The sequence below is a fragment of the Ammodytes marinus genome (assembly GCF_949987685.1).
Source record: "Ammodytes marinus genome assembly, chromosome: 8".
Classification (NCBI taxonomy): domain Eukaryota; kingdom Metazoa; phylum Chordata; class Actinopteri; order Uranoscopiformes; family Ammodytidae; genus Ammodytes; species Ammodytes marinus.
In genome coordinates this window covers 32,584,002-32,601,610 of record NC_137212.1, presented here as the reverse complement: position 1 = coordinate 32,601,610, position 17,609 = coordinate 32,584,002, and the positions used below count along the sequence as shown (strand labels likewise).

The 17,609-nt window shown below is 40.1% G+C and overlaps 1 protein-coding gene across 1 annotated transcript in view; it reads right to left on the bottom strand.

Moving 5' to 3' along the window:
• szt2 (SZT2 subunit of KICSTOR complex) overlaps positions 1–17,609 on the bottom strand; it is a 480,200-nt gene that overhangs the window by 315,555 nt on the left and 147,036 nt on the right. The window contains 4 exon segments of the mRNA XM_080032888.1: positions 1,875–1,950; positions 4,737–4,829; positions 4,960–5,131; positions 6,391–6,739. Coding sequence (XP_079889014.1) covers positions 1,875–1,950; positions 4,737–4,829; positions 4,960–5,131; positions 6,391–6,739 — 690 coding nt within the window.

Sequence of the window (17,609 nt, the reverse complement as noted above, 5' to 3'; positions counted from 1 at the left end):
TCAGAGTTTGCTAATCACTTCCTACTTTAGTGATGATCATTAAATACAATCAACAGATGCATTGCTTTCTCTAATATTGTATTAGAGAAAAAGCTTTTCTTGTCACAAATATGACTTTCTATGACCAGTGCAATAATCAATGCAGCTTTCAACACAATATGGAAGTATGTAAAAACTAGTGGTGGGCCGATAACGGCGTTAACGTGCTGCGTTAACGCCAGACTCTTATCGGCGATAAAAAAAATATCGCCGTTAATCTCTTGTTCCTCTTATTTTAGCGCGGATATATACCTGGCCGAATTGCACTGTAGTGCACGAGTCAGAACGAGTCCGACTTCGCATCTGTGTAGCCTACCACATCAAACGTAACGTGCTGACATGGATGCAGCTAGGAAGCCGCCGGGTTTGCTTCAGGGAAAATGTATTTTTAAGAAGCTTCCCAATGGAAACCTCGACAAGACCAAGGTTGTTTGCACCTTGTGCAATGCGGAATTGGTTTACTGTAGGAGTTCTAACAGTCTGTGCTCTCGGAAGCGGCCGGGGCATGCGTGTGTGCAATGGGAGAGCTTTGTGTGGAGAGAAAAAAAAGAGGCAAGGGAAATCGCCAAAGCCAATGCATAGCCTCGACTCATTAAAGGTTGAAAATCACTGAATTACACAACATGTAGGCTAGCCTATGGCTTAAGGCTATGGAAATCATTATGGAAACAATATTTTTTTTTATCAGTGATAGCTCAGCTGATCTCGTTGCTATAGAGACCACGTCCGTCCGCTTTGTTTGACAACTGACAGAGCTGCCAAGTCTCACCCTTTTGGCCGTGAGACACATTCATATCAACCAGCTCACACTCTCACACGCTAGCCTACAACTCAAATTTCTCACGCGGAGAAGTTAATCCCCAAAATAACGATTGTTTTGCGGGACTTTTATTTTGACAGTCTTATATTGAAAAGCTAACGGACATGAGTTCCGTGACATCCTCTTTCTGCACGCAAGTTAACTTGATGCATTAGGTGTGCACCTGCACAGGAGATGAGCCCCTGGTCTGATGCGCCACCTGTCTTGAGAAACACGTTCTCAAAGACTTACTTTGAGTCATTATTTAGGGAGCACACACATATTATGAATGAATTCAAATGAGCCATTTTAATCTAGATTAATTCCAAAATTAATCTAGATTAATCTAGATTAAAAAAATTAATCTATGCCCACCTCTAGTAAAAACTAAACCGATTCAGTTTAATTTTCTTTCTACTCTTGTGAATCATGTTTCTATAGGATTTCTATTCTATTATTTTCTATGTCATTTCAACACATTGTGCAAAAAGTTTGGCTTGGAATTCAGCTCTCATACAAAAAAGTAAACGGACACAAAGCCAGTGCAGGTCATATGGTTTGCTGCTCTCAGCACTTTTGTCGCCACTTTTAACAACTCGGACTTGTGTGGTGTGCATACGCAGTGGCGCAGGAAATACTAATATTTAATATATAATATATTTTTTTTTATATAAATCGATTATTAACTTTTATGAATCGATTCGGAATCGTTCGAGAGAGAATCGTGATTAATCAGAAAATCGATTATTTTTCCCACCCCTATTGACTACTGTTACCACAGCAACAATCACAAGAATCAAACAGAACTACAGTAGGGACTACAAGGGATAGTTCTCTATTTCTTATTTTTTTGCCGTGGTTTATCTATTGTATGACAAGTGGAATGGTACAGATAAACTTGTTGTATATCATATTTTTTCAAAATGTTCCCCTTAGTCCCAGGCATAACAACCTGCACAAGACAGAAACCTTAACAGTTACTTATTAAATGTGTGCATAGAAATAAATAAATAAGTGAAAATGCACCAATCTTCACCATAGTCTTCTGGATCAGCCTCTGAAAGCAGCTCCTCACTGGCTCTTCTCCCTGTCTCCCCGTCCTCTGAGTCGTCCTGGGGAGACAAAGCACAGTGCTAACACTCATCCAGGCTGATAAACCCAACACAAGATCATTTTTGGGCGTTTTTCGCTTAGACAGATTTGGTCAGACAAAGTTGAAATGGGGCAAAGTAGGGAGGAGATGCAGAGAACTGGGTCTGCTGCGAGGAGGACTTAGCCTATAGGGGGCATCTCTTATTACTACACCACAAGTACCCTTCTTAAAGATCTCCTATTATACTACTTTTCTGGTCTTAATTTCTCATTAATGACTCCTATAGAGCAACCTGACATGAATCACAGCACAAAAAACTATGTAGATTTTCGGGAAACTCTTCCTCTCATCTGGGCGTTCTCAGCATACTCTGTCAACAACAGGCTTTGTCCTTCTCCGCCCCCTCCTGCCAACCCCACTCCGTTGTAATTGGTTACCTTCCGGAAGACTTTCAGCGGCGCATGGCCAGATTTGAGCAGGCAGGTGGGGGCATGGCAGGAGCGTGCCTGAGCACGTTGCAGCATTACCATACATGGAAAAATCCGGATTGATCTACGTAGATAAATCCCGGAAATTTGAACAAGTGAATCACGACCGGCTGTCCTAGTGTTTAGCGCTCTGCACAGCCACCCAAGACGGTCAACAGGGAATATGTCTAAATGCATGTAAGTCATTATTTGACACTTTAGTATGTTAAACATGACTATAAATCATTATAACGTTTATAGGTCATAAAAATTTAAAAAGCATAATAGGTGCTCTTTACGGAAGCTTTCTTACTTCAAACAGAAAGGTGGTTTATTTTGTTATGAAAATATACGCTGGAAATGTATCAGTGTTTTGACACACCAAAAGTTACACTGTACCTTTGTATTTTTATACGAATTTAAAATAATTAAAAAATATTTTTGAATAATAAAAAAAAATATTATAAATAATTTTGAAATACAAAAAAATGGCTGTTAAAATGTCTCGCGGCTGAGGGCGCTCGTTTTGAAGTGGTTAGAAAAAAACTGAACTACAACTGAAAATTTCTCATGCTTATGCAGGGTTTTTTCCTGGCTCAGAATGGGCCTTTGGGGGGGGGTCAGTACGCGACCAACTTTTTTTGGGGTCGCGACTATGTGCAACAGTAAAGGCAAATGGTTTGTGTATTTTAAGAGGGTGTGGGGTTGGGAGAGGGCAGTTTCTGTCCAGATAAAGAGCATTTCAGTCAGACTGTCAATCACTGCGTTACCATGGAGCTCACTGACGCTTATGAAATCACAATAAACAACCTGTAGATATAATAATAATACATTTTATTTATATAGCGGTCTTCTCTCACTCAGAGCGCTTTACAAAAACAATAAACAAACAAAAAGAACATGTAAAGTTGGGTTGGTGGGTGAACTAGGGGTAGGCGGAGGAGAAGAGATGGGTCTTGAGTTTGGACTGGATGATGGTGAGGGACTCAGAGTCACAGATATGTTGGGGGAGGCTGTGAAGTCAAAATACTAATAATGACTATTTAATACTTTAATTGTTTCTAATTGATCTAAACCATGGAAATTGCAAGAAGGTAGGGCTGCTCGATTATGAAAAAATCATAATCATGATTATTTTGAGTAATCACATTGTGTTATCACGATTATTAAAGACAGTTAATCATTGATTTAAGAACATTATGCATTTATTTTACGTTTAACAAGGTTTTTTTTTAATAATACCATGACTTTGGACTTTAAACAAAGGCCTAATTGAACTGAAAACAGGGAGAATAGAAATAAAGTGAAACATATTTTTAATAATTGAATAAAATAAATATGTCAAAATAAAAATAACCAGTTGTAAATGGTGTTGATAGGGCACGTCTTTTGATAGCATTAAATGTAAGGGAATGATTTATTTATGTCAAGGAGCAGGGTGGATAGGCAGTTGCATTGTAGTGTTGACAGTTGTGGTGGCAGGAGTCAAGGAGCTTTAAACTTATTCATTGATTGCTTGGTCATAGACCACTATGATTCGACTTAAAGTGAATAAACAAATTGGTGCAGATCAGGTCCTCTCTCTCTCTCTCTCTCTCTCTCTCTCGTATGCCACGTGACTCGCGTGTCCGCGCGTGACATATCTTGCACACTATTTTAGTTTGTTGTGAGTTTGAAGTGTTTTCAGACAACACAATTAGTTTTACCTTTATTCTCGTCATCTAGAAGTTTTTCAAAACACCCGGCAATGCGCAACATCTCCCTCGTACTCTCTGGACCAGCCGATAGCTAACTTATCAGGTGAGGGAGGGGCCGAGCGGAGCGCATAGCAGAAGGGTTCGCTGCATTTACAAGCCTGCAAGCCCCGGCGTGCGGAACAATGATGGTTTAATAACGATTATTTTGTTTTCATGATTGAGGGAAGCCGTAATAGTAAATTAAATTCAAGTTATTGCCCAGCCCCTCAAGAAGGATGACTTAAATTGGGTTTTTATATTTTAAATAGCTATATTTATTCTCAATCTTTATCATTTTGGCGCTCCTGATTTTCCTTTGGCGCTGGATAAATCCACTTTGGCGCGCGCCAAAACTTTCTCTATGCAGGAAAAACCCTGTTATGTATAGAGCACGTATTTTCACATATTCTGGTTTTTAACTCTCTTTATAATATACCCTAATATTCACTTCCGACTTAGGGTGGATGAACAAAAAAATTACTTGAAGTGCTGTCCTCCTCTATATTTCATTATTTCTCACAATATATCCTAATCTATTTCTCTGATACTAGCAAAGTGTACTCAAGCTAAAAATGGGAAATGCAAAACACTTCTCAGCTCACCTCTTTTCTTATTGACGTTGGGCAGTAGAAGAAGTAATGTGGGTTGGAGGGCACAGTCTTGAAATACTGAGACATCATCTCCATGAATTTATCCTGTTGAATGATAATAAGAAATTTGAATAATATCACTTCTAACTTGTTAGCGTATCAGCTCATTTGCTTATTACTCAGAAAATGATCAATGAAAATTAATCATTCTGATCTGGAGGACATTAGACCATACCTGTATTATTTTGTGCAGATCTGGATACACTTCACACTTGGACTGTGTCTGAAGCAGTGTCAGAGGGAATTCTGGGATTTTAGCTGTCTTGGATTCATTCAGGGTCCGTGGAGATGTAGGAGCAGGGGATTTCCCTCTACATTCAGATTCACTGGCATCTTCCATTTCAATGCTATTGGCAGAAATGTGGACACAGTAATACACGTGCTAGCTCATTGGAAATAGAACTGCTGCCTGCGGACCACAAGGAATCCAAAGCATTTGTTGACTGCTTGATTTTGAAAAATTATTTTTATTATCGATCACAATTCATCATAAAACTAAATAAGATAATACTATACTCATCTGCCTAATAAAACATCCACACTGTAGTGTTACTTCCAAAGATTTATGAATGATGTAGTTTTATCAGTATATATATTAAGCCACAACAAAACAGCCTAGCTACCGTAGCAGTAGTGGGCTGCCCCCACTAAGAATGTCCTGGTTGACCAGTAGTCGTCATTCTGGTCCATAAGTCCACAAATCGTTTGCAGTACCGTCAGGATAAGAACATGGAACGGAGAGTGCCTTTAAACATCCGCCACTTTCTGACTGAACAGCCTCATGAAAATTATTATTCAAAAGTGTTCATGTTATAAACAAGTCAATTATTGCTTTTAATGTCATGATCGTAAGCTGAGACAGACTCCATGTTCTCTTCCCGTTTAGATGAGCGTCGGCTGGTACGATGTGCGCCGCGGTGATAGATAAAGTCAGCCTAATAAACTCTATTAAAGTTAAAAACCTAAACTTCTCTTATCTTTTCTACCTTTCATTTTCTCGCCCGTGGAAGTCTGTATAATAGGTGATGCCGGGGGTTTTATAAAGACATTTTCATTAGAACATTTTACACAGATTTTTTTTCTCAATTTATTTTCCCTGCGACTAAGCGACCAATGAAATCTTGTCCGACTAATGACATTTCTGGTCGACTAAAGGTTGGGTCGACTATAAGGGGGCAGCCCTATGTAGCAGTAGCTTGTCAGTTCTCAAAATAATTATTTGTCAAAATCAGTCAAATATCCTAAGGATCCCTACCTGTCCAGTGTGCGCTGAAAGAAAATGGACAAGTTGCTAGCTACGATGGCCCCTTTGTTAACATACCAGTTTACAGAGCCAAGGCTGTGTATTAACACTGAACTTTTTTTCCAGCACTCACAAACAGTACAGACAGGTAGCGGATCGTGGGTAGATGCTTACTGACTTTGACAAAATGTTATATTGGTTATGTTTTTTTTTTTATAATGACACTTTTTTTTAAATTTCTTTTTCAAGGACACAACAACTATGACACAAGAGGCAGGACGGGTATCGAACCTCCAACCCTTTGATCATCGGCCAACCCGCTCTACCAACTGAGCCACAGTCGCCCCAAGCAAACAGTCTTACCTGGACGAGGAGGCCATTACAGGCCCATCATCTTCTATCTCTCCAAAGACGAAGGCTGCCTGGTTCCTCCCCCCTGAGCCTGGAGCCTCAGACTGGCTCCTCCCCCCTGGGCCTGGAGCCTCTGGAGCCTCAGCCTGTCTCCTCCCCCCTGGGCCTGGAGCCTCAGTCTGGCTCCTCCCCCCTGGGCCTGGGGCCTCAGCCTGCTCCCTGAACACCCTGATGTGTCCACACAGGGTCTTCAGGAAGGCAGTCACGTCCATCTCCTGCAGAGACTCTTCACAGTAGTCCATGGCAACCAGGACATCTTGGGAGCTAATGCTGTAAGACTGCTGCAGGCTACGGTACACACCTGGGGCCGCATTCACAAAACATTTTAAGGCTAAGAGTAGGTCCTAACTTGCTGATTTAGGAGTAACTCTTAAAAGTATTGGGCGTTTCACTCCTAATTTGAGGACTCCTAACTTTTTAAGATAAGTGTAAATCACAAAGCATTTTAGCGCTAAAAAGAGCTCCAAAATCTATGAAAAGCTAGGAGTCTCCTAAGTCACTAAGTGTAAATCACAGACAATCATTTGATGGCATTTTGGAGAGATTTAATGATAGTAAGCTTTCTGAAAGGTATACCTTAATAACTGTGAGGGTTTAATGATCTTAGTAAAGCTTTATTTAAAAAGTATAGACACATTTATTTATATTTATTTAAAAAAATATATTTATCAAGCTCCTTTTTCCTGCAGTTGCTGTCGGTTTACGATGCACTGAAAGTTACTGTTGGTGTCACGTTTGGGTTTAATTTCCTACTAGAGTAGGCCAATATTTGGCGCTTCACAGCATCTCCTCTGTTCCAGAGGTCCGCTACTGTATAGTTGCATGTCTCGCCTTTTTCCTTCCGCATGCACTTTACCATTTGCCGGCTGTTGTTTCTTCTTCAAAGGTTTTTTTATTAAATGTTAGTAACAACGGAATTGTAGCACACCGAGTACACATTTTTTCCCCTTTTTCTCCCGAACATACCCCACCCACATCCCACCCTCACACCCAACAACACAAAACACACACCACAAGAAACAAAAACAAACAATCAATATGAAAAAATAAAATAAAAATAAAAATAATAATATTAAATCAAATAAAAGAGGGGAGGGGGTAGCTACTCTTCTATAATTATTGTTTTTTTTTTTTTTTTAATTTAGGAAGGGGCGCCAAGTTCTGTCAAATTTATTCTCGGATCCCTGGGTAATGTAACGTATTTTCTCTAAATTCATACATGCCATAATGTCTCTAATCCAATGTGAGTGGGAAGGAGGAGCAGGATCTTTCCACTTGAGTAAGATAACCCTACGAGCAAGTAATGAAGTAAAGGCCTTCAGCTTCACTTTAGGCAAGCCCGGATTTGGAGCAATGCCAAAAATAGCAGTGAAAGGGTTCGGCTCAATTTGATGCTGAATTACTTCAGAAATTGTTTGAAAAACTGATGTCCAGAACTCAGTCAAGGTGGGGCACAACCAGTACATGTGAAAGAGTGATGCCAGTGCGCTCTTACAGCTATCACAGGTCGGGTCTACATCGGGGAACATACGAGCTAATTTAGTTTTAGATATGTGGATACAATGTACTACTTTAAATTGCACAAGAGCGTGTCGGGCGCACATGGAGGTAGAGTGTATCCGATCCAGGACTGAATCCCACATGTGATCTGTGAAGGCAGAGCCTAGGTCCTGCTCCCACAGGGTTCTTATAGCTGCTAAAGAGGGGCTATGCAACTTTGAAATAAGGTTGAAAAACACAGAAATTGAGCCTTTTAATGTGGGGTTTACAGAAAGAAACAAATCAACATGATTGGCTGGCGGTTTATAAGGGAATTGGGGAATTAGCTTCTGTGTAAAATGCCTGATTTGCAGAAATCTGAAAAAATTATGGCAATCGCAAGTGGTTCGATTGCAATAGCAAAAAGGAGTGGGCTCAAAGGACAACCCTGCCGCGTCCCACGGTGCAGATCAAAACTACTTGAGTAGCGGCTGTTTGTTAATACTGAGGCAGAAGGGCATGCATATAATAATTTAACCCAAGAAGTGAAAACAGGACCCAAACCGAATTTCTCAAGGGTGAAAAACAAATAATTCCATTCTACTCTATCAAATGCTTTTTCAGCATCCATAGAAGCGAGGCATTCTGATTCAATATTTCTGGGGGAATATAAAATGTTCATTAGCCGGCGGATATTATAAAATGATTGGCGTCCCTTTATAAACCCAGTTTGGTCGGGGGATATGATAGAGGGGAGAACATCCTCCAATCTGTGGGCGAGAATTTTAGCAAGTATCTTCACATCCGTATTTAATAGTGTAATTGGTCGGTATGATGCACAATCTAGAGGATCTTTATCCTTTTTTAACAACAGGGAAATACAGGCCTGGTAGAACGAAGGCGGGAGTTTACCTAAGTCAAATGAGTCTGAGAATACTGAACATAAAAAAGGCGAAAATTCGGCTGAAAATTTCTTTAAAAAGTCAGATGGAAGTCCGTCTGGACCAGGAGATTTGCCTGATTGCATAGATGTTATTGCTGCAATAATTTCTCTCTGAGTAATAGGTGCCTCAAGGCTATGTCTCAGGTCTTGAGAAAGGGAAGGCATGTTTAGGTTACTGAAAAAGGTTTCCATCACCGCTGCGTCTACTGTACAATCAGAACTATACAAATTTGAATAGAATGTTTTGAACTTTTCGTTTATCAATTTCTGATCTGATGTTGTACACCCACTGTCTGTCCGTATTCCAGGGATGAGTTGCTTCGCTCTAAATCCGCGCAGTTGATTGGCCAGGAGTTTGCCAATCTTGTCACTATGCTCGTAAAAAGTACTTCTGCTCCTAAGCAACTGGTCAGCAACCTGACGAGAGGAAAGAAGGTTGAATTCTGTCTGAAGTTTTAAACGTTCTTTGTAAAGTTCAGATAAAGGTGAATTAGCATATTGTCTGTCTATGTTCAGAATCTGATCAGCTATTTCAGTTTGTTTCTGTTTTGTACACTTATTTTTGTATGCTGCAAATGATATAATTTCACCTCTCAAATAGGCGTTCAGGGCTTCCCAAATTGTTGCATTGGACACATCTGGTGTTTTATTTATACTCAAAAAAGTTGTAATATGTGTAGAGATGTGTGAAAGAAAACTCTCATCTGTGAGCAACAATGGATCCAGTCTCCACTGTCTTCTTGTATACTCAACGTCAGAGAAAGCCAGTTGAAGGAGCAGAGGAGCATGATCTGAGATCACAATACTTTCATAACTGCATGACTTTAGTTCTGACATCAATGAATTATCAACAAAAAAATAATTCGGGTGTAAGTGTGGTGGACATGTGAAAAGAATGAATATTCTCTTCCTGTGGGGTATAAAAACCTGTATGGATCAGAGAGGCTATAATCAGCAAGGAATGATTTGATATAACCTGCAGATCTGCTAAGAGTGGCAGGTTTGGGGGAAGAGCGATCTAAGACTGGATCTAGATAACAATTGAAATCCCTACCAAGAATAAGAGAATGGGAATTGAGATCGGGGAGTTGAGAAAAAAATCTCTTAAAGAATTCTACATCATCGACGTTAGGCGCGTAGACGTTGGCCAAGATGACTGACTTATTGTAAAGTTAGCCTGAAACAATAATAAAACGTCCATTTTTGTCTGATATAATGTTTGAGGACTCAAAAGGAATATTACTATCAATAAGGATAGCTGTGCCCCTGGCCTTAGCCCTGAAATTAGAATGAAAATTTGGTAACACTTTATAATAACTATCCGTTGTAACTCGTTAATAGATCATTAGTAAACTCTTAATTAATGATCATTAATGATTTGTTAAGTGTTTGTTAGCAGTTTGTTAAGGATTTATAACAATGGTAGATAGTTAATAGTTTAATAATTGAATCAGTTCATCTGGGAGGTAATCCGAGATTAACTGATCACGTCACGTTCAAGTCCATGGCATGCACAGTGTGTATTGAGTTTATTTAAAAATATTTGAAAATGGGGCTGCCCTCAGTTGCCCATGCACTGTGTATAGTCTATAGCCTATTTCAGCCTCGTCCCAGATGAACTGATTAAATTATTAAGCTATTAACTATCTACCATTGTTATAAATCCTTAACAAACTGCTAACAAACACTTAACAAATCATTAATAATCATTAATTAAGAGTTTACTAATGATCTATTAACGAGTTACAACAGATAGTTATTATAAAGTGTTACCGAAAATGTTTTCCACGCCAGCATTTACTTAGTCGCCCATGGTCAGAGTCATGTAAATGGGTTTCTTGAAGGAAAACTATTCCAGCCCTGAGCCGTTTTAGGTGGGTTAAGACCTTACCCCTTTTCACTTGGTGATTTAGCCCTTTGACATTCCAACTAATTAAATTAAGATTGCCCTTCATCTAGCTCAGTTATAGTGAGAGTAAAAAGAGTTGCTCCGATAACAAAAAGAGTAGCAAAATACAGAGGAAAAAAAAACACACAAAAAAAGGAAAACAGATAACTGAAAACACAGCAGGTGATAACCCATCAGCTAAACCCCCAGTTGACACCACCCCATCCCACCCAGAACCCACCCCATATATTGCTCTAAACAGCAAACCCCCGAAAGACCCTTACTAGTCTCACAACAAACATTCCAAGCCTTAACTTTCTAGCCTGTGCTAGCTTCCCACATAAGTCTTGTACAATTCACCCCATAACAGCTAGTAACACTATGAACAATCCAGCAAACTGTCAAAATGACAACACATTAAACAAACATACCGTGCTCAACCAACAATTCGAAATACAAAAAAAAAGAACAAGGCGTGAGTTAGACAATCTGTCCAAATGGCAAAAAAAAAAAAAAAGAACAGACACGCTTATCTAGCCGTTTTAAAATAGAGATACAAATAAAAAAAGCGAGTGAGCTAGACAATACGTCAAAATGACAAGCAACAAAAATGTCACGTTCACCCAGCTAATTTACTAATTAAAAAAAAAATGCGTATAGTACCATCAGTCTGAGAGTTTGGCTGGGGATATGAAAAGAGCATTTGTCCACATTGTATACTCACAGCAGGCAATCGTATTTACTACGGACTCACACCCAGTGTAGATATGTAGTTTGATGCTTCAGAGACAGACCGCAGCCACTTTCTCTCGCCGCTCTGGAGTGTAATGCGAAGCCTCGCAGGGAAGAGGAGAGATGGGCGGAGACCACGCTGATAAAGCTCAGCCATGACCCGCTTGTATTCAGCCCGCTGCTTCACGACCTCCGCGCTGTAGTCCTCATAGAACCGGAGCTTGTGGCCGTGGTACTCTAGCTCGCCATGTTTACGTGCCTCTTACATGATCAGGTCTTTAGTCTGGTATCGGTGAAAGCGGATAACGACGGATCGTGGCCTCTCATGCGGGCCCGGTTTGGGTGCCAGAGTGCGGTGAGCTCTGTCCAGCTCCGGGGGAGAAGGGAGAACTTGATCACCAAACACCTCGACGAGGAGCTCGGAGAAAAAGGCGGCGGGGCGCGCACCCTCAAGTGACTCTGGTAAGCCCACGATACGAACGTTCTGTCTCCTGCTCCTCCCTTCCAAATCCGATAGTTTAGCTTTCAACAGCTTGTTATCTTCCTGCAGTGAGGAGCACGTAGCCTCAAGTTGCTCCAGGCGTCCGCAAACAGTTTCTGCATTCTCCTCGAGATCGGTTATACGTTTCCCCTGGCTTGAGACCACGGCCTGGATGCTGTCCAGTTTAGCGTCCATACTGGCGAAAGATGATTTAAACTCGGCGGCTATCGCTGCTCTATGCTGTTCAAGCAGATCCGGAATAGAAGCCATTGAGCTAGCACCAACGTCCATGCTAACCACGCTGTCCGAGGACATATCTGACTCTGCCGAATATCTTTTTGCGTTTTTCTTGCTTCTAGGCATTTCTCCAAAACAGTATTAGTGTTACCGGCAACACAAGCACAAAAAAAATCGACGAGAATAGGGTTTAATCAGTTAGGTCTGAAATATTTTGTGGGAGCTATAGAGCGATCGTGGCTACCCCATGCTCTGTAACCCGGAAGTCCCCCGGCTGTTGTTTCCAAATGGTGAATGTCCCGTTTTGTCGCTGTCTGACTATTGCTGCATAGTCCGCCGTTGAGAGAAATACAGTGAAAGCGCGAGGCGTGCAGCTATTCAATGAGGATATTTTCAAATCATTGTAAAATTGAAAATGAATAGGCGTATGTGGCGCTATTGTAGGCTAATTGTGAACTATTGTGTAGTAAACCCAGCAGTATATTCTTGGTTTCATGTTAAATCAGTGTCACTTATCATTCATTGTATTTATATCTCTTCACTTTTATAAAGCGACACAATATGGATAGCTCACAGTGTTTCTATCATAAATTCACTCTTAGAGGGTCTCTCCCTCTCAGCCAATCACTGTGGGCATAGAAGGTATGAACATGACGTCATTCATAGCAACAGGTTCAACCCCGCCCTCCTATCTTAGCTTAGGAGTTCCTCCCACTCTCCTTAGTAAAATTTGGTGTCATAAGCTTTGTGAATAGGTTTTAAGAAATTACTCTTAACTAAGAACTTTTAGTGCTCCTTAAGAGTACTCTTAGCGCTAAGATAAAAATGTTGTGAACACAGCCCCTGAACAACACAACCAACATAAGAAATGACTGATGCTGTGTTACACATGTTGTTAAAGGCACACTATGCAACAAGTGCAACGCAAGGAAAAACAAAGTACCGTACTTTTCGGCCTATAAGCCGCGACTTTTTCCCCGTTTTTCGACCCTGTTATTACACAGCACAGTATATGTTCTGTAGCTACTAGGGATGGGCGTTAGTAATCGAGTACTCGAGTACTCCTCGTTTCAAATGATCTCGATTGGTGGATGAGGAAAATCGTTTTTTGTTTTTTTTAGTGTTTGTAGCCCTTAGGCCGGCCGGCGGGCCGCCCCTATTTTAAAATGTTATATACGTGTACAAAACGGCACAAAACGGATAAAATAAAGTTTAACAAAATTAAATAGTTTGATCCAAGTTAAATAAACTAAGCGTTGTGTCAAACAGCAACCGCAAATAACTGCCACCTCCGTGCAGCGCAGCCAGTGTGTGGTCTCCACAGCACGGCGGAGCTGAATGCGTTGCTGGAAAACTTGGAAAGTCACGTAAAGAAGCCAAGCTGACTTCGGGCACATTCGAGCAAACAACAGTTAAGAAGCCTTTATTATGGAATATAGGATTGAGATTCAAAAGCCGACCGGTGTAACGTTCCGTTAACGAGGAATTAGTCGCGGTAATTAGTCATGGACACGGAGTGAGCATTACGCGGTTGGATATACAACTACTACTTCTACTGCTTTGGTGAGTTATTTAGCCTATCTATGTGTTTAAATTGTAGGACAATAATTTTATTGAATTTGCTGCCCTTCTTATTTTAAATGGTGTCTATTTTGATTGTTAGCCAACTACAGCCCATGCTTTTTTTCTCTCTCTTTTTTTTCTCTCCACTGCAGACCTACTTGATCGGTTTAAATTGTGGCCCGCTTATTTAATTACTTTCAGTTAGGAAAATGTGTTTTAAACTTGTGGAAAATAAATCCTTACAATCATATGGCAACTGTGACTGTGTTTGACAAGAAGCATTAAGCACAGGTTAAGGGCTTTATTGCGATGCACCGTTATTCTGCAGACAGATGCGCTGCGTTCTAAAAATTTAAAAAAGTTTAACGAGGAATCGATTGATCCTCAAGGAATGCAAGCGATCACACGAGTAGTGAAAACACTCGTGTCCATCCCTAGTAGCTATTGCACTAAATGGTAACACTTGAATACGTTATGCAAATATGCAACTTGTTTGTTGAAATGTTAATAAATGGGAGCTCAAGCAGCCATCTCTTTCCCGACAATCCCCTCTGTGCACGAATTCTTACATATTAGGCCAGGCAAAGTAAGGCATTTTGGGGCCAAAAATAGAATAAATTGTAAAAGAATTTTTTTCAGCTCAGATAATTTCTATGAGGTGTCCAGAACAACATACTAAAAGTCCTAAGAAATCCTAGTTGGGGAAATATGTTTAATTCTCATCAATCCGAGATGTGTGCCAATAAGGCGAGACACCAATAAATCCCAATGGGGCAATTTTTTTCCTTTACTCCTATCAAAATGAAACTTTACACAATGAAAGTATCCATGAAAATTTAAATGTTTTGTATTACAAGTTTCTTTGGAAATTTATTTTAATATGCAAATGAGCTATACACTAATCGTACACGCCCAAAATAAACCCAAATAGGCTTAATTTTTTCCTTTACTCCTACCACAATAAAACTTTACATAGTAAAAGTATACTTGAAAAGTAAAACATTTTGTATTACAAGTTTCTTTTTAAATGAATTTGAATATGCACATGAGCTCCACACTTATTGAATATCCAATCATCGTACTGCCAATGGGTGATGGCAATGCTGCTTTTAGACTGGCCTCTAACCTGAAAAACTGCCTGGCTTACCTGCCAGGGGTATAACAGGTGCCTCTCATGAATTAGATTTGTCTCTTCAAATACCACTGCACGCAATTTGATGGCACTACATCCAATCAGAGCAATGAACAATGTGACGTATTAAGCCCCGTTCGTTTAGCGAACAGCGGGGTTAACTGTTAAATCGAACTTTTGCCGCGGTCGGTCAGCAAAACAGAACATTCCTCTTACTTGCTAATGAAAGATTTGCGTGCCGTCTTCCAAATTGTAAAGGGTCGAGGCCCCAGAGCACCATACATAGGGCTCTGGCCCGCCCATATCAGATAGAACCAATTAAAACGCAGCTCAGGATTTCTTGACATATTTAATGAGCTTCAATGGAGAGTGCCCAGACCAACAGGCGCAGCACATTTAATTTGCCTGCGCCTAGTGGCAGGTCTGGAGTTCCAGGCTAGCGCCATTCCCTTTCCTATGCCAAATAGACGAGATGTAGAATCACAGCCTGAAATGGCGAAAAGAAGGAGAAAGAGGAGATTGTCACACACCTTGGGACCAAGTAACTCCTTTGTCTACTTTATGCACCATATCCGTCTTGTTTTTGTTGCTTTCTTTGGTTCTGGTGCCAGAAACAGCTTGTGTGCATTCAGATCAGCATGATGCAACAAGAGTACTAACAAGTCTGTGTCATCACCTACTGAGACTGTGTCTTTTGTTCTGGCAGAGGCAATGGCAGTTTGGACAATGAGCACATCTTCATCGTGCTTTGCATGGTTTGTTATACACCATTTTTATCTTACAAGTTTCTTTGAAAATGAATTTTAATATGCAAATGAGCTATACTCTAATCAAATATAGGCTACCCAAAATATATCCGCATAGGCTTCATTTTTTCCTTTAAAGATCCAAGTGACTGCTGCAGATATTGCTACGGTTGGTTGCATACACATTCAGTACTTTATGATTCCTCCTATACGTGAACCTATTGTGTATCAGCCACTGGCTCTGTTGCCAGCAGATAACAAAACATCACAGCTGGATGTTTTGTGGAAGACATCCCTACTCCTTCACTCTCAAAGGCCATCATGGTCTGGTATGATGCAGATCCTGCATCTTCTAGATGAACACCCTGGGAGAGCTTCAGTAACATTACTTCCAATGATTGATCTTGATCCCAGTGATGAATCCTGCATATACTCAACATTGAGGTTTGTGGCAACTCAAGCTCTGCAGTATGATGTGACCCCTGTTCTGACGTTCGACCAACCCCTTCTGGAAAGCCTTGACCATTATAAGTTAACTTCTAATACAAATGTTTTACTTTTCATGTAGACTTTCATTGTGTAAAGTTTTAATGTGGTAGGAGTAAAGGTAAAAATGAAGCCTATGCAGATATATTTTGGGTAGCCTATATTTGATTAGTGCATAGCTCATTTGCATATTAAAATTAATTTTCAAAGAAACTTGTAAGACAAAAAATGGTGTATCACAAACCATGCAAAGCACGATGCAGATGTGCTCATTGTCCAAACTGCCATTGCCTGTGCCAGAACAAAAGACACAGTCTCAGTAGGTGATGACACAGACTTGTTAGTACTCTTGTTGCATCATACTGATCTGAATGCACACAAGCTGTTTATGGCACAAGAACCAAATAAATTAATGTATAGCTGTCCCCAGACAAATGTGCAACATCACATCTCTCTTCCTGAGATCCTCTGAGATTGTCTTTCCCTTTTGGCATGTCTAATCTGTATGGGTTCACTTTGGTGGGCCTACACTGACCTGGTTTAATCTCTGTTTTATCTGGTGCCGCCCAATTACTTCCCTAAAGATCTCTCATTACATTGGTCCATTTCATCACTCAATTTGGCCCACCTGATTGTGTTTACCTGCTCCATTTAAGCAATGCAGCTCAGGGTTCACAAACTTTTGCACATACAAAAGTTGTCAAATAATTAATTTTTTTATCAGTTTTAACAATTGATTTCCGGTAAAGAAAAATGTGGAATTGATAAACAAAAATCTGTTATTTAATATAAAAAATACTGGTATTGATAAAAATTAATTAATGATAGTCAAAATAAATAAAATTCCAAAAGGCGAGTTAATTGGTCCCAAGGTGTGTGACAATCTCCTCTTTCTCCATGCCATTTCAGGCTGTGATTCTACGTCTCGTCTATTTGGCATTGGAAAGGGAATGGCACTGAAAAAAGTAAAAAATGACACTAGCTGGGGGGGGGGGGGGGGGATCTAATTCATGAGAGGCACCTGTTATAAGTAAGCCAGGCAGTTTTTCAGGTTAGAGGCCAGTCTAAAAGCAGCATCGCCATCACCCATTGGCAGTACGATGATTGGATATTCAATAAGTGTGGAGCTCATGTGCATATTCCAATTCATTTAAAAAGAAACTTGTAATACAAAATGTTTTACTTTTCAAGTATACTTTTACTATGTAAAGTTTTATTGTGGTAGGAGTAAAGGAAAAAAATTAAGCCTATTTGGGTTTATTTTGGGCGTGTACGATTAGTGTATAGCTCATTTGCATATTAAAATACATTTTCAAAGAAACTTGTAATACAAAACATTTAAATTGTCATGGATACTTTCATTGTGTAAAGTTTCATTTTGATAGGACTAAAGGAAAAAAATAGCCCCATTGGGATTTATTGGTGTCTCGCCTTATTGGCACACATCTCGGATTGATGAGAATTAAACATATTTCCCCAACTAG